Source organism: Zonotrichia albicollis, chromosome 3 (genome assembly GCF_047830755.1).
Source record: "Zonotrichia albicollis isolate bZonAlb1 chromosome 3, bZonAlb1.hap1, whole genome shotgun sequence".
Taxonomy (NCBI): domain Eukaryota; kingdom Metazoa; phylum Chordata; class Aves; order Passeriformes; family Passerellidae; genus Zonotrichia; species Zonotrichia albicollis.
The window spans coordinates 43,474,149-43,495,415 of NC_133821.1; the positions used below are offsets into that span (position 1 = coordinate 43,474,149).

Genomic DNA, 21,267 nt, shown 5'->3' on the forward strand with positions numbered 1-21,267 from the left:
GACTCATTACATCATTGATATTTCCAAATAGAGAGTGAAATTTTGGAAAGTGTAAAATACAACAAATTATCTGAATAAGTACATATGACAAAACTAACTAAAATAACTCTTGCATTTTAAAATTAATTAAATGTTTTATGAGTTGGAGCATATTGCAAGCTATTTGCCGAAAAACTGTATATATAAAATCTGTGACTCTTTTCTTTAAATCACCACTTCTTCTGCCACAGAATAAAAGCATTATATATTTTTCTGCTATAGCTATTAGCACTGTTACTGTTTTTCTCATCTGTACAGTTAGTCTTTTCTTTGGAAGTTAGCAAAACACATAAAATTGTGAGACAGTGGTAGATCCTTTTCATGAATAAGTTGAGGTGTGGTTTGCATGTGTGGTTTATAAAAGAAGGCAGCAGGAAAATAAAACATATCATTCTCTGAACAAGGCACATCACATGGCCAATAGCTTGAGCAAATTGTATTTGCAGCTTTGCGTAATTTATGCAGGACTTTACCTAATAATAATAAAAAGTATGAACAACCTTTTGCTGCATTCCCACAACAGCAACAAAGCAGTGGTACAAAGAAAGAGCCAAATGTGATTTTTAACCTCTTTTTACATAAAATCATAAAAAAGCATAAAAGCTGGATTAACTGCCTCCCAAACCCACATATCACCAGCCGGGTTCTCATCCCCAGCTGGCAAAACTGGCAACTCTTTATTTTTGTTTAAATACCTGGTTTACAGCCAGCCAGACAAGCAAGAGCATCAAAATGGTTTCATTTAGGCAAAAGGAAAACAGCCTGAAAATAGTGTAAATAAAGCAAAATACATATCAACTTATTTTAATATAAATGTAATAAAATTGTGCATAATGCATTCACAGGGAAGATGAATTATTATTTCCTTTAAGTAATTTCAAATCTTCATGGTGTTTAGAAACAGGTTTTGTAGACTGTATCAAATCAATATAAGTGAAGTGCTGGAGTCCAGCAGCTCCTACAAGCAAATCTATGCAGCTAGGGCAGGAAGGAGAACATGTCTGTACACACTGCCCTAGCATTACAGAATCCTTTCCAAACAGTCCTTGGATTTGAGGGATTTGATTTTAATCACACTGAACACAGATCAAGAAATTTTCAACTCAGTGCTAAAATGAACATGACATGTAGCTGCAGTCTTTGTACCTACAAACAAGTCAATCTTCTGCCCACCATGAAGGAGACACCTGCTTTTAGAAAAGTCTCCTTTGGTTGTGAGGAGTGATTCTGCTGTCTCTCTGGTAGCTGTGGGATATCCTTGTATATGTGGGGTACCAGTCTGAGCACCTGGCCAGACACAGACACCATGGAGAGTTTGATCTTGGATTCTGTGTGCTGCCCTTAAGAGCTGCCTCCACCACTAGCCAATGCTTGTCCCTGGCTATAAGGACCCTCAAACCTATTTTTAAGCAAATGCCCTGCACTAACAACCCAATCCCTTCATGGTCACAGCAGGACAGGCAGCAGGACCACCAAAATCACTGTAGAGGGCACAAGGTCTGTACCTGCTCTAAAGCAATTGATATTTCCTGGCAGTACAACACAAGGATCACACAGAACTCATGAGCACAGAAAGAGCATCTACACTGACTACATACTCAAGTCAGATGCGTTTCCACACAGTAAACATGGACTTACTTGTTTTCTTCCACAAAATTTGTTTAAATAGTCAGATCATTCAAATTTACGATTTCCCTTCCTTCATCCTCCTCACATACATGGGGTGCCAAAATCCAAGCCAAGATCTAGGAGAGGTCTTAGGAGACAAGAGCTCCAGCACAATGTGACATCAGTGTGTGGAGAACATTTACTCCTGACATAATCACTGTACCCAGGTGACTTCCCATCACTGAGCAAAGCAGGTGGACTGACTGCAGTTCAGTCTGGATGATACCACAGATCATGGGAAATAAAAAATTGTCATCATTTTACAACCTGGGGAAATCTTACTCCAGTTGTTTTCAGAGCTCTAGTTCAACAACTGGCTCTTTCAGAGGCAATGCCAGCCTAATCCAGGCTCTTGTTTCTGTTCTCTCACCACAGCTTCCCTTACCTTGTCAAAACTATGCAACACACCACATCAGACATCAGAAAATAAATGGGGAAAAGGTTTCACCCTAGATTATTTTTCACCTGAATCAAGTTTTCTGCCCTAAGCAACTCAATTGCCATGAGAACAGTTGCAGTAGCACAAGTGAGAACATGGGCAGCATCAGGTGTGGCATTGCTGCAGAAAGAAATGCTTGCCAATCTGTACCCCAAAGTTACACTGGCACAGAAGTTGCAGAGCCTCTGCCAGCTTTCCCTGCACACACAGACAGCTGTAACAGCTGTGCTCACTTAGGGTGAAGATTGAGGCCCTGCTCCTCTTCCCAACCTGCATTTCTCTAAAGCCTCCAGCAGCATAACAGGGTTCCAAAGAGGGCACAAACTCATTGCTGCACTGAAAGCAGAACAGCTTTACAGGCATTGCAGCTCCTCTAGCTCACACCTACGCCTGCAGAGCAAGGACACAGCCTGGGTTTATACAGGTGCTTTTTAAAAACACTGCAGAGGTGCCACTGAAGTTTGCATTTTCTCTTCTTATATAAATATGCAAAAGGTTAAGTAATACACACACTTTCTAACAAGCAAGAAACATTAGCCGAGCATCAGCTGCCAGGCATTTGCCGGTACTTCAGTGCTTTTATGGATCTTTCAGAGGCTTTGGACAACATTAGAGCTTCAGCTAAGGGAGAGCTGTTTATTCACCTTAAAATTTTCATTTGTATTGGGCTCAAAACGCCATAATACAAATTTAAATTTTTTCAATTTATTGATATAGCAATAAACAAGGGAAAACAAAGTATTCTGTAGTGATTCCCACTGTCCCTGCACACCTTGGGGTTTCTGGAGAGTATCTCTGGCACTGACCAAATATATAATGGGACAGTGCTTTGTACACAGAGCAGCCTGTAAAGCCCTATGTTCAAAATAAACAATTCAGTTCACAGACCAACCTTTGCCTTTGTGATGATTAAGACAACACAAACACTCTGCAGGACTGGTAAGACCACGGTAATTCAGTAATGTTTTTCCCTTACACATAATAATTCTCTTTTTTTGGCAAGCAATTACAGATCAATGAAGAAAAATACTCTTGTATTTACATTTATTGACCAAAAAATGCACAATCTTATCTATTCACCAATACTGAGAAGCACACTGTCTTGTACTTGAAAAGAGATTGTTACTACCAATCTTTTTTTGAAAAAGAAAAATCTTTTTTTGAAGAAGAGAAAAATGAAAGTTTTCTCTTTCCCAGAAAACAAAATCCAGAGAAATTACTTTCTCCTGGATTTCACCAGTGGCTGTAGTTTTTAATCTTTAGGTTTATTAGTCAACACATCTCCAGGTCCTTTGCTTTATGCATCTCACTCCTTTAAGAGCCTAAGATACATTCCACAGAATTTGATGTCCATTTAATTTTATGGTGAAAACCAGTGAAAATATATCTTTTATTATCTTTATTCCTTCAGTAGCTAAGAGGTGAAAGGTTTTTTTTAAGCAACAGCTTGAGACACATCTGCAAACTGCTATTTACAAGGGCTTGAGGCAGAGATATAGGAAGCAGACAACTGAATGTCAAAGAGAAGTTGATACATACACAATGCTTTTACAAGTTTCTGTGAAAATAAATTTTTTGGAAGGTGAGCCAGCAGAATAATAGGTGAAGTCTGTGACCAATCATGTACTTCCACTTGACCTAGGTGGAAACTAGAATTCTCCTATACTTTACTAATCACAGAACACTGAGTGAGGTGTGACCACTTCAGACAAACTGAGCTCAATGCAGAAAATCCCTTAATCCTGTCTTTATTGCATTTTCTTGGAATACAGCATCCCTGATGAGCCGTGTCTGGAAGATTTTTGGCTGCACAGAAGAAATTGACACCATCCAGAGCTGCATTTCCCACACACCTCTAAATGGTAATTAGTTGCTGTAACTTCTGGACTCTGCAAACACAGACAAGTTTAGCTGTCACCTTGAGCATGAAAGCCTTTGTAAAATTCATTGTCAATCCTATACAAAGGGTTGTCTTCATTGGGTTTTATCCCTAGAAGAACAATATCAAAATATTGGACTCATACTTTGTGCTAGGTAATCAAGGCAACTTACTGGAAAAGCCATTTCATGTTTGACCCATTAATGTTTCTCCTAACCTATTAGATATAGACCTTTAGATAGACATTAGAAATAACTTGTTGCTCAATCAATAATTTTGACAGAACAGATGGGAAAATATTTAAACATCTAAACAAACTGTCTGCACACCTATGTCGTGAAAGAAAACTGAGAACTTTGATACACCAATGTACTGTTAATTTAAGGGGGGGAAACTGTTTTCAATTAACCTTACAGTTCAGGTGGAGTGTATGCTCCTTAAGCATTCCTGGTAACCCTTCACACATTTTTATTGCTGTAGTTGTTGGTCTGTTAACAAATACTCACCCATGTATTCTTCAACAGAAGCTACAAAGTCCATTTGCTAGAACTTTCTATCAATTGTGGTAACAACTGCAACAATGAGAAAGTTTACAATCTAACACTAACAAACAAAGGTAATGTACACGTCTTTATAGACACAGACTTTTACCCAGATATATGAAAATGCATCCTGCAGAAGGGATTTTTCACCAAAAATTATACAATTCAGTTACTATCACTGTATCTTAGTATGAAAAGTGAAGTGTTGCTGCATCAATAGTGAAAGAAACACTTAAATGAATGTTTACTGATGTTGTTATACACAGCTGAAAAGACAAAATGTCAAGGTTATAGATACCCTGGGAAACAAACAGCTGAGATTTTTCACTGATCTAATTTTTGCAGGTAGTTTTTCTCCATTTTGTATCTAGTTTGCACTTTTTTTTTACTTCTGGCCCAAATGTAACTATCTTCCTCTTACACTTTTATATTTGAGATTTTGCCCATCTCACCTCGCTTTTTGTTATGTACCCCTTAAAAAGACACAGCAAACCAAATTTTGTTTGCTGGCACACATGCTGTATAAGAAATAGTATATTCTGGTATAAATGTGAATTAAGCAAAGCTTCCTAGGGTAAAGAGCATGCAATAGTAATTAATGCACTTAACCTCCTAGAAGAGACAGATTTCAGTAGAATTCAAAATTAGAAAATAAGAAAATAAAAGAAAAAAGTAGTTAAGTTACTGCACATGAAAAGGAGTATTCTAACAAGGGCTGTAAGAAACCAATGGTAACACTGGGGGAAAAAAAGCCAAGAAAACAACCACATCACATTAAAAAGACCCCTCAAAACAAACCTTTCATAGGAGGGCAGGAAATAAAAGGAAAATATTATTTCAGTCTACAAAAAGATGGCACTCATGTCTCACAACTCTACCCACTCCACCATTAGAAGAAAATCTGCAGACCTGCTCATATCTGTATTAATTATCACTGCACTAGCAATAGTCTCTAAAACATACACTGCCATAAGATGCAAGACATGTAAGAAGTAATAAATAATGACAATACTGTGATATGTCTTTCTAGATGCTCTTTCTTGCTGAAATTACTTTGAATATTTACTGATGTTAAGAGGCACAAGTGTTCAGTTTTTGTTTATGCTTCATTACTCTCAGAAAAACTAAAGGCTTTTGCTGAGATGGAAATAAGCTTTCTATTGATTACATGAAAATTAATGAAAAATTTTTAAGCAATGTTATTGAGACAGTCTTTACTATTTTTACCAAAAAAATGTATTTTATTAGAAAATTGCTCTCTGCTTAAAGTTCTGGTTTGAATACAAAAGTTTGTTTACGGGCAGCGTTGAGCTAACTTCATTCCTAGTATTCTGTTTGTTTCATTATTTTTGCATATTTTTACATCTTTTCCCCTGAGAAGTCTGATACTGCATATGGACAACTGATTTCTGTGACTGGTGAGATTACCCAGGTAGCATGAAAACGCAAATCCTCATTACATTATTGGTTATCTGCTTCCAGGAGAAAGTCTAATTTTTGTGCTAATTTATCTGATTTTGCAGCAATTCTTCTGTCTGTGTAACAAAGCAATGCTTTCCTACCCTCATCTAAATGCTCCCCAGGTTTTGATCCTGGTAACAGTTACTGCCAATAAATGATGTTCTGCTCTGGACACCCTGCCTTGTCTACCTTTCATCATTTCCATCTCAAGGGCCCACTGGCAATACCAAGCTGACAGAAGTGCTGAAATTCAAGTCACCAGCATTTTTGATGACTTAGGATGGTAAGATGACAGAATGTGGGGCACTAAAACATAAGTGATAACCAAACTGAAAAAAAGACCAAATTTGAATTTTCATGAGATCTGAGCACTTCAAGGTAAAACAACTTCTTGCATTTTCATTTCCTCACAATGTAAAAAAAATAATCTGGGGCTTGGAGCTCTAGTGTAAAGAGAAAATTTCGTATTGTGAACCTCCCATAAATCAGAAGGGAAAATATTTTCAAGCATAGATGCTATTTCTCCTCACCCCCTTTCACTGGTCCTCACCCAGAAACTAAATGTTGCCAAATATACAACAGACAGCTGTTCAAGAGCACAAGCCAACACTAAACCACTCTTCCACAGGTAAAGTAAATTCTATTGTGCCTCTGCTAAGAATCAGATTATGCATGAAGCATCTAGGTAAACATAGAGAAAATAAATTTCAACTATCCTTCTGAAGCCAAAAGAAAAATCAGTTAAGCAAAACACAACAGCATAACTATACTGTTCAGGTACTGAGCAAACTAACTGTACTTAAAGAATATCAGAATATAGAAGTTGAGGCCTTTTGGTTTTTAAGCAGAGCATTCTGTCTCACCAGGAGACAGTAACACCTCATACTGTAAGTTAAGACAAGCACCTGTCTTTGTACACCTATTTTTGTACTGAAATACAAAAACAAAAGTAATTATTTCATCAGTCTTGGTAGAAGACTTGGCAATTAATATTCATCAGCTTAGAGACTTTATTATTTTATTGAATAAAATAAATCTCATAATTGAATTTTTTTAAAAGAAACTTTAATTTTTTTTTGTATAACTCAATAGATACAAATGTTAAGATTTCATTAAATTAATGCAAATGAATAAGCAAACCTTGAACCCTCATAGTAAGGCACCTTAGATGGGGTCCACACAAAAGACGATTCTTTTGTTGTTGATTAGACCTTCTCTATTTACTCAGCTTTACATTTGCTTGTATGAGAAAGAGGTAATGCTGCCTGTTACAAATGAGCTCTGGTCCTACAGATATTCTCATTACACATGCAATTTATTTATGATTACAATAAGAGGGTTAAAAGCTTTTTGTGACATCAGAAGAAAAATATTATCATAACCTGCAACACTGCCAATGTATTATTATAAAGAATGACCTTTTTGACAGCATTCTTTGAGCATGGAACACAATTGATTTGAATTCATCATTTTAAAAGAAAGAAAGAATAAAACTACCACCTTTCTAAGTCTCTGGCTGATAAAAATTAATGTTCTATCCTTGGACAAAACAACGCTATACAACATACTTTGCTAAATATATATTGAACACTCACAGGTTCCATTTCTTTTTATCAGTAAAGTTTTGGATTGAGTTTTTTCCTTGGGGGGGTGGTGGGGAGGGCACTCTATTTTGTTCATTCTAACTTGGCGATCAAAGAATTTTTATTTTTACACTATTACAGAAGTGCATTTTTCTAGGTTTCCAAAACCACCTTATTCAACCTTCCCCATCTGTCACCATCTGCTTCTTTTTAGCATGTACTTTTTGTGTGATCACATAAGCATGTGAAAAATAACTAACATTCAGATGATTGTCTGCTGGTACATTTGAGGACTGGGCATAATAAAAGTGAACTGCCAAAACGTACTTAACACTTCTAATTTTGTTGGGTCTTGCATGTAAGCTACATTTGATTTTCAAACTGTTTTACAGTTGGAAAGTTGATCAGGTACTCTAACTCAACAGTAAAACTGAGACTACATAATTAGCTCAGCACTAAAAAGACTGTATTGAAAGGGAGGAACAAAACCCAGAAATATATCCACACGAGTTCACACATCCCTCTTGACTGAGTCTGTCTGCTCAATGTTGCCTGAGGCACAGGATAAGATGCTGCAAGCAGTCTACTTCTGGACAGGCACAGCCTGAGTCTTCTCTCCAAGCTACCATAGGACAAGGATAAAGGACACTCAGATTTACAAGGGTGGAAGAAATCTCACAGAAAATGCCTGGAGAAGCAAAGACACTAAGCCGAGGGTAGAAATGCACAGAAATACAATGCAAATCCTTAACTGTGCAGCAGATACTGCTTCTAGCTTTAGGTAAAGAGTAATTGGAAAATGCCATCATGGCACAAAAGCTGAATGATGGAGGTGTCTCTTTCCAGGACTCTATCGTGCCATAGCACAGCATTTCTACTTGTAAATGCACTTCCCAGTACAGTTTTCACAGGAAAAGAACAAAACAAGACTAAAGCTGGAGAAACTTACCTCCAGTCCTCTAAAAATGCATTAAGCTCACTTTAGGAGAACTTAATACCGAAATTTTTCCATCTTTTTCGAGTAGCACCACTACAGGCCTATCAGGTCTTCAGGAAAACCATATGAACCAGAACATCAGTATGTTTTTATCAATGCAGACAATTTGGTAGAGTGCCTCATTATCCTTCCTCTAAAGAAAGAGTTAACATTAAAGAAAAGTGAACAAAATAAAAAGAAGCACAATAAAAACAAGAACTGCCTCTTTCCCTAGACAAACCCTAACAATTAATCTTCCATTAGTGCTTACCAGAAGTAATAAAATATAAGTGAGAACTTGCCCTCTAGAGCACAATGGAAAACTGAGCTGAACATAAAGCTTCCTTTCCATCAGCTCTTTTTCTCCAAGTCTTGGAAGTTCACACCTGTCTTAAAACCTCGTTGCAACACTTTAACAGCAGCCTTCCCTTAATTTATGCCATCTCCACAAATTATCTTTTCCATCCACTAGTTCTAGAGTGGAAAATAATGGCACATACCTACTATTTATAAAAAGTTGCATAGAACTTCAAAAGGCACATTACTTTGATGCCTCAATTATCTCCAAATTCAAATGAAATTGGACAGACAAGGAGATTAAAAGGAAATTGCGTAAGTCACAAAAAAATTATTCTGTCCTTCAGTTCCTCTATATTCCTAACCAAACTACTCCTCAGTAAGCTTCTCTTCAGTTTCAAGTTGCTCATTAATTTCTCCTGCCATTTATGTCTCCCTTATCAGTTCCTACTTAGAAAAGATAAACAAAGTAACATAATCATCTTTAGTCCAAACTCTTTCCTGCCCAAAATCACATTTTTCCCCATAAGAAAAATATTCTAACCTCTAATCGGTGTTTTCTGATCTATCAATCTACCTCTGACATTATTACATTCATTTAATTCATTTTCTTTCCCTCCTATTAGCTTCTCTTACTATCCTCCTTCAATATACTCAATTTTTTTCTCTACTGCATGAGAAAAGGGAAAAAGGGGAAAGAGGAAGAAAAAGGGAAAAAAGGGAAAGAGGGGAAAGAGGGGAAAGAGGGGAAAGAGGGGAAAGAGGGGAAAGAGGGGAAAGAGGGGAAAGAGGGGAAAGAGGCTTCAGCTGTACTACCCATGCAAATTAATTTTCTCTGCAGTAGAGTGAGCTGAAGTTTTAACATCCTCACCTTAGCTGATCTCTCTCAACTGGCCTGCCTCAGTTTACCCAGAGTGTTGACTGCTTTTATCGAGCTGTTTGCAAACAAGGGCCTTCCTGCTTCTCCCAGCACTTTAAGGAGCTCTTCTTTAACACTGGCATTGCAACTTCTATCTGCATTAAAATCCCTGTTGAGAACAATGCTTTGTCATGATGCCTGCAAAACCCGACACATCCATCGCTGTTGTCAGCCTGTCTCAGCACATTTCAGTAGTTCCCTCTCTGCCCATACACAGCACTTAGTTTCATCTCATATCAGACAAGTTATGTGGTAGATCATCATAGTCTCACTCCAAAATATTATCAGACTGCCTTTGGCAAATATCCTGATTCAATCCAAGCAAGTGTTAAAAAGAACAAAAATAAATGTTTAGCTGTACAACTGACAAAATGCTTTTTCTGACTCTATTGTCAGCTTCTCGTAATCTGTATATACCACAACACTCTTAGAAAATTCACTTCAATTCCTGAAAACATGGAAAAAGTTCAGGTTTTCTTGTTACAAGCATGCCTGCTTTCCCTTGGTGAAATTCAGTCACTAAACTTTGATGGCCAGGTTCTAGATTACATCAAAGCCACATACTTCCTAAGAGGATGTAAGTAAGTAAGAAAGAAATTAGGTGCAGTGTGTGGAGAGACAGCAGCTGCCTCTTGATAACAGTTCTATCCTTCACTCCTCTGAGATAAAACTCAGGGCAATAACTGATTACACATGATCTCTCTCTCACTCCCATTTTTAGAAGAACAATCACTAAAAAATACGGGCCAAATAAGCATTGTATAATTGATCTTAGTATTTCCTTGATCATCACTGGTCTTATTTTAGTTACAGGACATGCACATCTTCTGTCTAGGGGTAAAGGCAATGAATCTGCTCCTTTCTTGCTCTTTGTCACATACCCTTGAGTGACTGTAACTGCACAAACTATACAGAAATAGTTTGCTTTTTTTAAATAATATGCAACTGTTCTTTCGGAATGCATCCATCTAACCGGTATATATGAATCATTTTTATACATATTCATCCACCTAATCTGTATTTTTATGCCAATAATACATAATTTTCCCTGTTATTAGAATAAACTTACACATCATTGGTCATCTACACCTTTTAAGAGTCATTTGAATGACATCCATGAAGTCTCTTATCTCTGTAAGGGTCAAACAGGGTTTGACCCTTACAGAGTCAAACCAACTTCTCTTCTGTTATTAGAAAGACTTAAAACTTAAAAAGTAATTTCTGGTATTTAAAGCTTGTCTCTCCCATGACACCAAAACTTAGTACCACATTTGACTGCTCTCCTATAACTCCTATAACAAAGACTGTGCACTTAGTCCTAGGAGCTTAAACTGAAATACAGATCCAGAAATTGTTACCTCATCCAAGGAAACATCCTTATAAATGATCAGACCCCAAAGAAATTTTACTTCTCTGCCCAAGTAGCTTCATTTCCTGAATGTTCTATTAAAAGGAGTCTGTACCAGTCTGTATCTTTATCAGCAGGTCTCATCCTTGACAGTCAATGAAAACTATCAACATCCAAACTGCTTTTAAAAGACTCAGAGGTATATTTACAAGTACTTTCCTCAGTTTTATTCTTTCTTTTTTAAGCAAGCTATACTGCCTGTTAAATTTATGTGGTCCTGTCCTGCCTTTGCCACTCCAAAACTGCAAAAGAAGCATCTTTTGGAAAAAATATCAAGCATACATCTGCATTACCTAAATGGGAACACAATTAATCTTTTTCTCATTGGATCTACGAATATTTCCTGACATCACAATGATCCCTAATGTGACAGCTTACTTTGAAGAACAACAATGTAAACAGACTTTTAAGAAATAGTCTCTTTGTCCTGAAAAACTGCTAACTGAGAAATTGTAACATATTTTATACCTTTCAAATGGGGAATGCCATAGATTCTTACAGCCAAGGAAATTATTAATTATTACCACCACACTTAAGCACGCACAAAAAAAATTAGGCTTGTGTTAGTTCTACAGCAGATGATAAGGGTAATTTCACTCTTAGAAAACCAAATTATTCTCAAAAAACTATAAAATTTCACAAACAAAAAGTTACTTGCTCATTCTTCAATAAGTGTGACAAATGTACATCTGTACTGTTAACAAATATAAGCCCTGCTATTTGGCAGTGGCAAGTATTTTCTTCCTGGAGGTTGTGTTCATATCCCTACTGTATTTTATGCTCAGCACAAAGTGATGCAAGATGAACACAGTCAATGCTATTTTAATTTTCTTTAGACCATAGAAAATTGGTGTTGGGATAGACAGGCAGGAATTCAGCGTGGTAACAAGATTAAAGTCCAGTTGTAACATCAGGCTCTCATGCTCTGAAGTTTGCCACAAGGTAGTAAATCTTTGGCACCTGAAAATTATTTCTGTGGCCTGAACTGCAAAGAGAAGTGATTTTTGAGCATTGGTTCTCTGAAGCAAGCTTACGAACAGACTGGAGGACCCAGGCTCCTGAGGGTCCCTTTATCAGTCAGCTGACCTGGCAAAAATAGATACAAATGTCTCATGTGAGCAGCTATCCTCCTAAAGGTGTTGAGTCTTCTCATGTCTTATCAGTAACCTGTCTAAGTTGCTTGCTCAAAACCCTTTATCTCTCAGGGAAAAGGGAATGAGCTCCCTTTTCCCAAGGTTAATGAAGAATCAATTTCCTTCAAGACAGATTTTTACAGGAAGGTCTCCAAAAACACTCATAATGGGAGGCAGAGCAGAGAAGTGGGGCTTCTAGAGAACAGAAAAGCAAACTGGACCAAGTAACTTGCGCCAAGTGTCTAAAACCAAGATTGATGAAAGAGAGCTAACACATTTTCAAATGAGTCAAGGATGACAGTACCAGATGTATGAAGAGAAAGTTAGTGGCTCCTAAAAATACTGATGTTTCCTTTACTGTTGGAGAAAGAATGTATCACAATATCTTGCAGTCATCCCAAATGGATTCAGTAACTCTACCTATCATATTGACTTACAGCCAAGTATTAGCAGTTTTAGTTTCCTCTGTGACTGCAAACTGAAAGGGACTTTAAGAGATTTAGAAAGACTCAAACCTATGTACCTAGCCATCCTAAAATCTTAATTTCCAACCAGCACTATCCAGAAGGTGATGTGTACCTGTTTGTTTGCCATTCCTGAATTTCAGGGTTTAGAATAAAAAACTAACTACAATCAAAATTGCTTGTTGAAACAGGCTCCAGGGCTTGCGGCTGCTACTCAGGATTCAGTGCTGCTGAAAATAAGAGAATAAAGACCTATTTCTAATCAGAGCCTCCTCCCTTCAAACTAAGGCAGGTTGTTCTTCAAAGGCAATATGTAGTAACAACACTTTTATTGTAGTGCAGAGTTGCTGCAAGAGGCGGGAAATGCCCCTGAAAACTCTTTAAACTTTCTTCAATGAAATGGTAGAACTGAAGGACCTTTTAATATCTTTTCCCTTGACTAGAAAGTTATCTCAGTATGAGGTGTGCACTATGTCAGTTAGAAATCTTGAATGCTGACAAGAGTGGAAATAAGGGCTAATTCAGCATCCACAGAACCCTTAGCTTTAAGTAAAAATTAGGCTGTCTTTCATATCGGTACTGGAGCTGTATTTGGCAGCCCCTAAGAGAGGCAGAGTGACATTTCTGAGCAGCACAATCAGAAGTGTTGACTGAAGCCAGGCAGGGCCAAATCACAATCTTGGTGATGCTCTCCTTGCCTTCTTTCAGCAGGCACCAGTGGCAGAGCTGGCAGCACTAATAATACTGGAGCAGATCATTTGGATGACTTGAGCTTCCACAACAGACTCTCAAGTGGCCAAACCAAAGCTCCAGCCAAAGTTCCTGCAAGGGGAACCAAAGCAATGTCTTCATGTCCATCTTTTTTATCAATCCCTAAGGAGTGCGATGCTTGGCACTCTGAGTGCCAGCTAATGGGAAAGATGGGGAGGCAAACTCTGGGATGACACTCTGCTCACATCCTAGGAAACAGACAGTTTTGGTGACCACCTCACCAATTCTGGGGTTGATACACTCAACTGCTTTTAGCAGAAATATCTAAAATTTCAACTCCCTCTCCCTGCTACTGGGGAATTCAGATAAAAACACATCTCAGTACCTTCCCAAACTCAACTCAGTACCTTCCTATTCCCCCTCGCCTCCACTGAGGCTATATAAATGCTAGTTACACAGCTCAGTTAAGCAGGATCATATGTTCCAAGTGACAGACAGATGGAAGATTATTTTTGAAGAAATCATTGGAAGATAAAAACTTTAACAGAGAAAAGGAAACATAAGAAGGAAAATGCACGTTAGAGGCCTTTTTAAACACTAAGAAGCTGAGCACCAATATATATACAACCACCACAAAGAATAGCAGCACATTCCATTCTGAATAAAAGCTACAGAGTATTAATCAGGCAGACTGTCAGTCTAAAATTAAATGGAAAAGAAACATTTTATACAGTATTATAAGAAAATATTCCAAATCATACCTCAGGTGCCAGGTATTCTGGAGTACCACAGAATGTTTTCATAGTTGCTGCATCTGTGATTCCTTCTTTGCAAAGTCCAAAATCTGTAATTTTTATGTGTCCATCTTTATCCAACATTAGATTTTCTAACTGTGTGTTGGGGAGAAGAATATTCCCTTAGTATTTCTTAACAAAACAGATCGATGCATTACATCAATTTTGTAAAAAAAAGAGTTATTCCTTGCAAAAGAATGTAATTATTTTGTCATTTAAAAAAATACAGCATCTACCATATTACAGCATGTAACAGTGTTTACTGCCACAGGAGTTAGACAATTATTTAATACTTAAATACAGTTTACAATAGTAAATCCCAGGTCAATTACTTCAGAGGTTTCCTTTGGTCTAACATGACAGCCACTGATCAAAACACCTTTTACTTTCTATACTGTTATGAAACAGACTGTATCGATAAATCCTTAAAATACCTCCAACTTCCTTTTCAAAAATAGACAGAATTTGGGATAGAGCAGCTACTGACAAAAACACTCCTGAGGTAAATTCCTCCTTGTCTACTTGCAAAGGACACTTCTTGAATTTATACCTCCCTAAGCTTTGCATTGCTTTCTAAATAAATGATCCTTGCTTTGAAAGGTGAAAGCATCAGAATAATGGCTACTATCACTTTCCAAAAAGGCTTCAATTAGCTGTACTTAAAATACAGGTAGAACTGAAACCAAAGAAAACATTCTGAACAATTTTTCTCAACAGAAAATGGTTTGGTTTTTTACTAATTATATGGCATGTAGTGAAAATGCTAATATAGAACAATCATAGCCCTGTCATTCTAAGTCTGCATAAAGCCTGAAATATTATCAAAAGTATAGATTTCCTGTTGAGTCTAACTGTGTTACAAAGAAAATGCAAAGTAGACAACAAGAAAAATAGAAGAACAATGATGTCAAACTCCTCTTTCTTTATTATTTAGAATTTAAATTAAAAACTATCACCTATCATTCCTTGACCAGACAATTCCGTATTTTCCCAGGATTTCACAGCATTTCACATTATTACAACAGATGCTGCTACAAACAGGTAGCCCAGTATTTTTTTTTTTGTTTGCCTCCCTGAGCAGAACTTGCCTACCATTGTGTCCTTCTCCTGGGTTTCTGTACAAAGGATTGCATAAATGAATTCCACTACTGTGCATATACAACAGGAAAGCACAATTTCCTGTATATGAAATTAAAGGCTTGACACAGAAATAAAATTGTCTCATCATGGAACTTAGAGGTTCCTCTTAGACAAGTTAGAAAATGTTCCTCTTGAAAGCAGAGGTTATTTTTCCATATAATATGGTCATAGTGCATAACAGAGTACCTGGAGCAACTGTATATGCCGGCAAATCTAAAACAAATTACATTCCAATAACAGGAATACAAAAGAATGAGATACAAGAGACAAAATAATTTTAAAATCAATGCTGAAATAAATTCTTTTTCTGTTGAAGTATTCTGAATATTTTTAAATGTTTCCAATACATACAGAAACACCTGGTTGCTGAGATAAAAAGAATGAAGCCACATTGTCCCAATTGACCACTTCTCTTGTTTCAGGACATTGAGAATTGTATTTGAGATTTGTGCTGAAATCTAAGTTAAGTTATGAGTAACAGGGCAGGGGGTAGGGAGGATGAGGATCAGAAGTTTAAATCTCCTTCAAGTGTTGCTACTACAGTACCCTGTTTCATTTTACAATCAAAATAAAGTGAGGGAATGCACCCATCTAGAGATTACTATATCAAACAACTTCCTCCAGCACACACAGAACTTAAATCTGAACACAGATATTTTTTTTCCCCATTAACTCTGAATAGTGCAACTTTATAATTACTTTGTGTTTGTCCCCATAGCCTCTGCAAAAACAAAAATTTGATTACTTTTTTTCCTTTCTTTTTTTTACCTTGAGATCGCGGTACACAATCTTCCCGGAATGCAGATAGTCCAGGGCAGAGACAATTTCTGCGCCATAGAAGCGCGTGCGGTCCTCTGAGAACACCCGCTCTCTCGACAAATGGAAAAACAGCTGCAGGGTAAACAGCAGGGACAGGATTGTAATAATTACTGATTTAGTGGGGGAAATTAACACAAACATAAAACACCTCTCATCACCATATTGTGATGATAGATAGTGTACTCTCAGTGGACACTCAGCACTCTTAGACAGCAGCTGGCTTATCTTTTCCAGGTTTCCAAAGGGAGAAAGCGAGCTGTTAAATCAGCGTTTTAATCAATATACCAATCTTGTTTAAGGCATTCTGCTTGCTACTCATTTAACCTTCAGTTACCAGAGGAGAAAAAAAAGAAAAAGTATGCAACAGCATCGTTCTGTACTTCTCCCTTTGCTACTTCCTCAGATTTTTGCTTTAAGCCACTGAGAAATATCATTAAAATGTACAGATTTTGGTTCTGCCTCATGTTTTTCAGTGCTTTAGTAACTTTTCTTTGAACTGAAAAAGGTCTGGTTCTTCAATAGACTTGGACTGAGCAGGGAACTGGCATTTCACAAACCATATATTCACATGCTAGAAGTAGTAGTCACTAGAAAAAGCAAATCAACAATGCTGAGGGCTTATAAAAACAAATCCATGTATGTAGTGTATTTCTTGGCTACAATGTAAACATTGGTTCGGGTGTTTTGTCTCTTCTTTAATACTTTTGAAGTAACAGCACTTTGCAGGCACTTTAAAGTCTTTCAGCAAAAAATAATAGTCATTATGTATTGCCAGTAATTTCAGCTGCAATGAAAAAGTGTAAGATAAATCTCTGTAAGGTTGTCAGTATCTTAATGGATAAAACATCACCCTCAGAACCTGGAACAACATCTAAAAAAGCACATTTTAGCTGTTCAATTCAAATGTTTTCTGAAGTAGTGAGTTTTAATTACTGTTGAAAGCAAGTTTGGGTAATTCCTCAAGCAAAGATTAGTGAGCATATTTCTGTATTCTTCTTAAGACCAGACTGGCCATGTTACAATGTTTTCGGCTTCACCACAGGAGCTAACAATCAACAAAACAGAAATAAAAAATGTTATCATTTATAAATTAAACTTAGACAGTGAAATCCACAACAGCTATGCATACAGGCTTGGGTGGGTTTTTTTCACTGTTGGAAGTATCAAGTATATCAGAACTGTGAAATGACAAGGTAGGTTAAAAATTACCCAAAAGCAAACCAGTAAAAAAAAAAAGCCAATGATGTGCTTAATCTGTTTTTATCACATCCTACTTTATGCCTTTAGAAAATCTACACTATCCACATGGCACAGAACAGTGCAGGAATTACTGCAGCAATTTTCAGTGGGTGGGCTTCTGGATGTGGCACTTGGGGACAGGGTTTAGGGGTGATTATGGTGGTGCTTCATTGATGGTTGGACTAAATAATCTTCCAGATCTCTTCAAATCTTGGTAATTCTGTGACTTTTTAAAACATAATTAAAAAGTCACTGCTATGAACTAGAAGTCAACTTCTTTCCTGATAATTGTAATTCATAATAAGTGTATCATTTTTGTCTTAGCCTAAACAACATTCCCAGTAAACTGAACCTTTTGGCAGCATACATATGTATAAGCAGAGACTTCACAGGATACAGAAACTGCACTAGGATTTAAAGAAAATATTTAAAATTTTATTTGTTGTATCTGGTTTCCCCATTCAACTTCTTTTCCAGTGCTCAAGACACCCTGTACAAAAAAGGCAAACCTGCATGACAAGGAGGATCTTTATTCTGCTGCTGTTGCTCACCTGTTTAGGCAGCAGTCCCTGGTGGGACAGGAGCCTCTCTGCAGTGACTTTCCCTCCACCCACACCAAGCAACCACATCTGACTTCATGAAAGGCCTCATGCATCACCAAACTGGGAAAATAACAAGTACATCTCCCAGTTTGTGTGGTCCTTTTCACACTATTACTTAGTATTTAAACAGAAAACAAATACTGCTAAGGTGAATTTCATTCACATAAAGCAAAATACAAAATTTACGCAATTTATGCCTTTATGTCTGTTTCGTGGTCTCTCATAAATAATAAGCTAGTGCTAATAATTTTTAGAAGTGTTTTTTTGTTTTGCTGGATTAAAAGTAACTAAAAATACATATCAACACACTCTGAAAATTTGTAACTCCCAAATTACAAATTTTAGTAATTTTAAATTAAAATTTTAATTTTAATTTTAGTCCTACATTTCATATCTATTCCAAACGACTCTTGGAATTTTCTGTTTGAAAGAGACTAATCCAGTAGCTGAACAGCAGCCTTAGAAAATTCTAAAACTTCAGGATACTTGTCACCAACATTTTTGTTTTAGTTTCCATTTAAAGTGTCCCAAATCTGAATCTAAAAGTTGCCAGCCTGACAATTAACATACAAAAAATTTTACTTTCTTCAGTGTTTATTTCCAACAAGAGCATTGATATTCATTAAAAACACCAACTTCAAAGTAAAATGACCAGCTAGAAACAACTAACAGCAGTTGTGTTTGTCAAAGAAACTGTGAGCTTCTGAGTCAGCTTATTTTAATGTATATGTGACACCACAGTCACTGTTCCTCACATTATTATAGCACCTAACAGAGCTGTCACCAAACCATACTTGCTAGTTTTGAATGAAGAACGTACATTTAGATATAAAAAATGCACATTAAAAGCACATTCATGCACTCAGATATACGCTAAAGATATTAAGCAGATTCTAAAATTATAATAGGAAAAGCAGAGAGATTACAGGGGGATTACAGCATAATTTTCAGCTAATTAATTAGCTGGTTCACTATTTCGGAATAATTCTGCCACTGTATTCTATTTACAATTGTCAGAACAGGAAGATTAAATGTATTAAGTCAAAGAAGAAAAAGAATAAATGTGATGGAAAGTTAAAAAAAGGTTTCCAATATTTTCACTATTTATTGACTTACAGTTATTAAATATGTGCTGTAAAATCACTGGAATTGCAATAGAAATAGCTTTGGCACAAAGAAAGCCATTTTGCACATAACATTTTGATGGCATACACAAGGGTGCTATTGTTACAGTGAGGATTGGAGCTCCAAATTTCTTGCTATGCCTTTAAAAACTGAACAACAATGCTGTCATGGGGTTTTTCCTAATAAAAAACTTAATGGAAAAATTTAAACAAATATCAAGCATAGAAGTACATTCAGCTGCAGATCCAAATATATAAAAGACACAACCTTGTATCAATTGATATGTTAAAGTTGTACACACACTAGTGACCTATTTAGTATGTTGTAAGTTGAATGTCTGGCTCTTGCTGTTGTGTACTGGGTTTGTTCAGAGCTGCATTTTATATTTGAGTGTTGATTTTGCAATGCACTTGCAGTAGCAACCTTGAAATTTCAAATTATTTATTTATTGTTCCAGACTTTGTACTGCTTCTTGGAACATTCTATACCCAAGGAAATATAGCACCCTTACCATGGACTATCATAATTTAGGGCTAAGGAACATTCTCTTGTTTACATATTTTTTGTTAAGTAGGTTGTAAATCCTCTGTCTTTTTCCTTTCTTTTTTTTTTTTCCAGACAGTAATAGCACTTGTTCAATTACAACAAGCCATTTAGTTCTCTCCTGCCTAATGAATTGAAGTAAGAGCTGTGCAACAAAAATGCCAAGAGGAACAGAGATTCAGAATTCTTATGTAGAGAAGCATCTGAACAAATTTTAGGGTCTAATTTTATTATACACATAATTACCAATTAAATTTGTTACAAAGTACGAAATCTGGAATTATCCTTAAATGCAGAGTGAGGAAGTTAATCAACTTATTAGGCAGCTGAATCAGGGTACTCTGCAGAGTAATGTATGTAATAGATTTAATTTCTAAAATATTTTCAACCTTCAAAGCAAAATACTGGAAATAAAAACTGGGAAACATACACTCCAAAAGCATTCCCCAAAAATAAAGAGCTATTTGGTCAACTCAGCTAAGCCAGATGAATATTTGTTTTCTTGAAATCTAATTTCAATTTCTTAATGCTACTTTAACATAATTCCTTCAGTACAACAAAGGTATTGAAAAGTAATCCCTCTAGCTATACACTGCAACATAGGCTGTGATCAATAGACATTGGTAAACATTTCACCCATGGAGTCTAAAAGCAAAACCAAATGAAGACAAAATTAAGGTTTGGTCCACAAGATTTTGTTTGGCAATTATTTCAAGATTGTGCATTCAGCAGCAGGAAAAACATTCTCAGTATAAGGAAAACATATTCAATATCTCCATCTGAATAATCTGTTTGGGAAAAAAAAATTCCTCTAATGGTTTTCTTTAGTATATTAAACTACAAATATGCTGGGGTTTTCTTAATGGAACCCAAAGGATTTTACTGTAATGCTTTGCACACTGTAAAAGAGCACACACATAGACCAGCAAAACTGATGCAGATGCATTTTCATTGTAACATGCTCTCTTATTAACTAAACCCAACCAACTTGAAGTTACATAGGCAAGGTAAGGCAAAGATAAATTGTTACACTGTAGAGGAATATTAACTTCACTGTGGAACTAGATTTTTAATAGATATAAAGGATTCTAGCTTACAGTCATTTAACACATTTCTCCTCCAGTATGAAGCTCTGTGCCCCCTTCCTTGACTGTTTTTTTTCTAGCTATAGGAAGAGGAAGCAAAGACTCCTACTGCTGACCACAGTTTTTATTACTGTGCTAGGGCAGAAGCCTCAATGGTGGCACTTTCTTGTTTTCACCTGTGTAGGAGACAAAAATATTTATACAAACTTCCAAGAACTCCTTCATGAGGAGAACTGCCTGGAAAATTGTGCTCCTGAAAGACACAAACCATGAAAATTCCCAACAAATTGATTCAGGCACAACAGTTTACCTAAAAAGAAATATGTAATCTAAAGGAATTTTAAACAGAAACACATTGATGGTAGTACAGCACTGGAGAGAATCAAAAGCAACACAGTACA

General features: G+C 36.5%; 1 protein-coding gene across 4 annotated transcripts in view; it reads right to left on the reverse strand.

The window, feature by feature from the left end:
- Nucleotides 1-21,267, reverse strand: part of AKT3 (AKT serine/threonine kinase 3) — a 151,401-nt gene that overhangs the window by 23,503 nt on the left and 106,631 nt on the right. For all 4 annotated transcript variants that reach the window (XM_074537262.1, XM_074537261.1, XM_074537263.1 and 1 more), the window contains exons 9-10: nt 16,222-16,344; nt 14,281-14,409 (exon numbers count right to left, since the gene is read on the reverse strand). In XM_074537262.1, the coding sequence (XP_074393363.1) occupies nt 14,281-14,409; nt 16,222-16,344 (252 nt within the window). The remainder of the gene's footprint in view (nt 1-14,280; nt 14,410-16,221; nt 16,345-21,267) is intronic.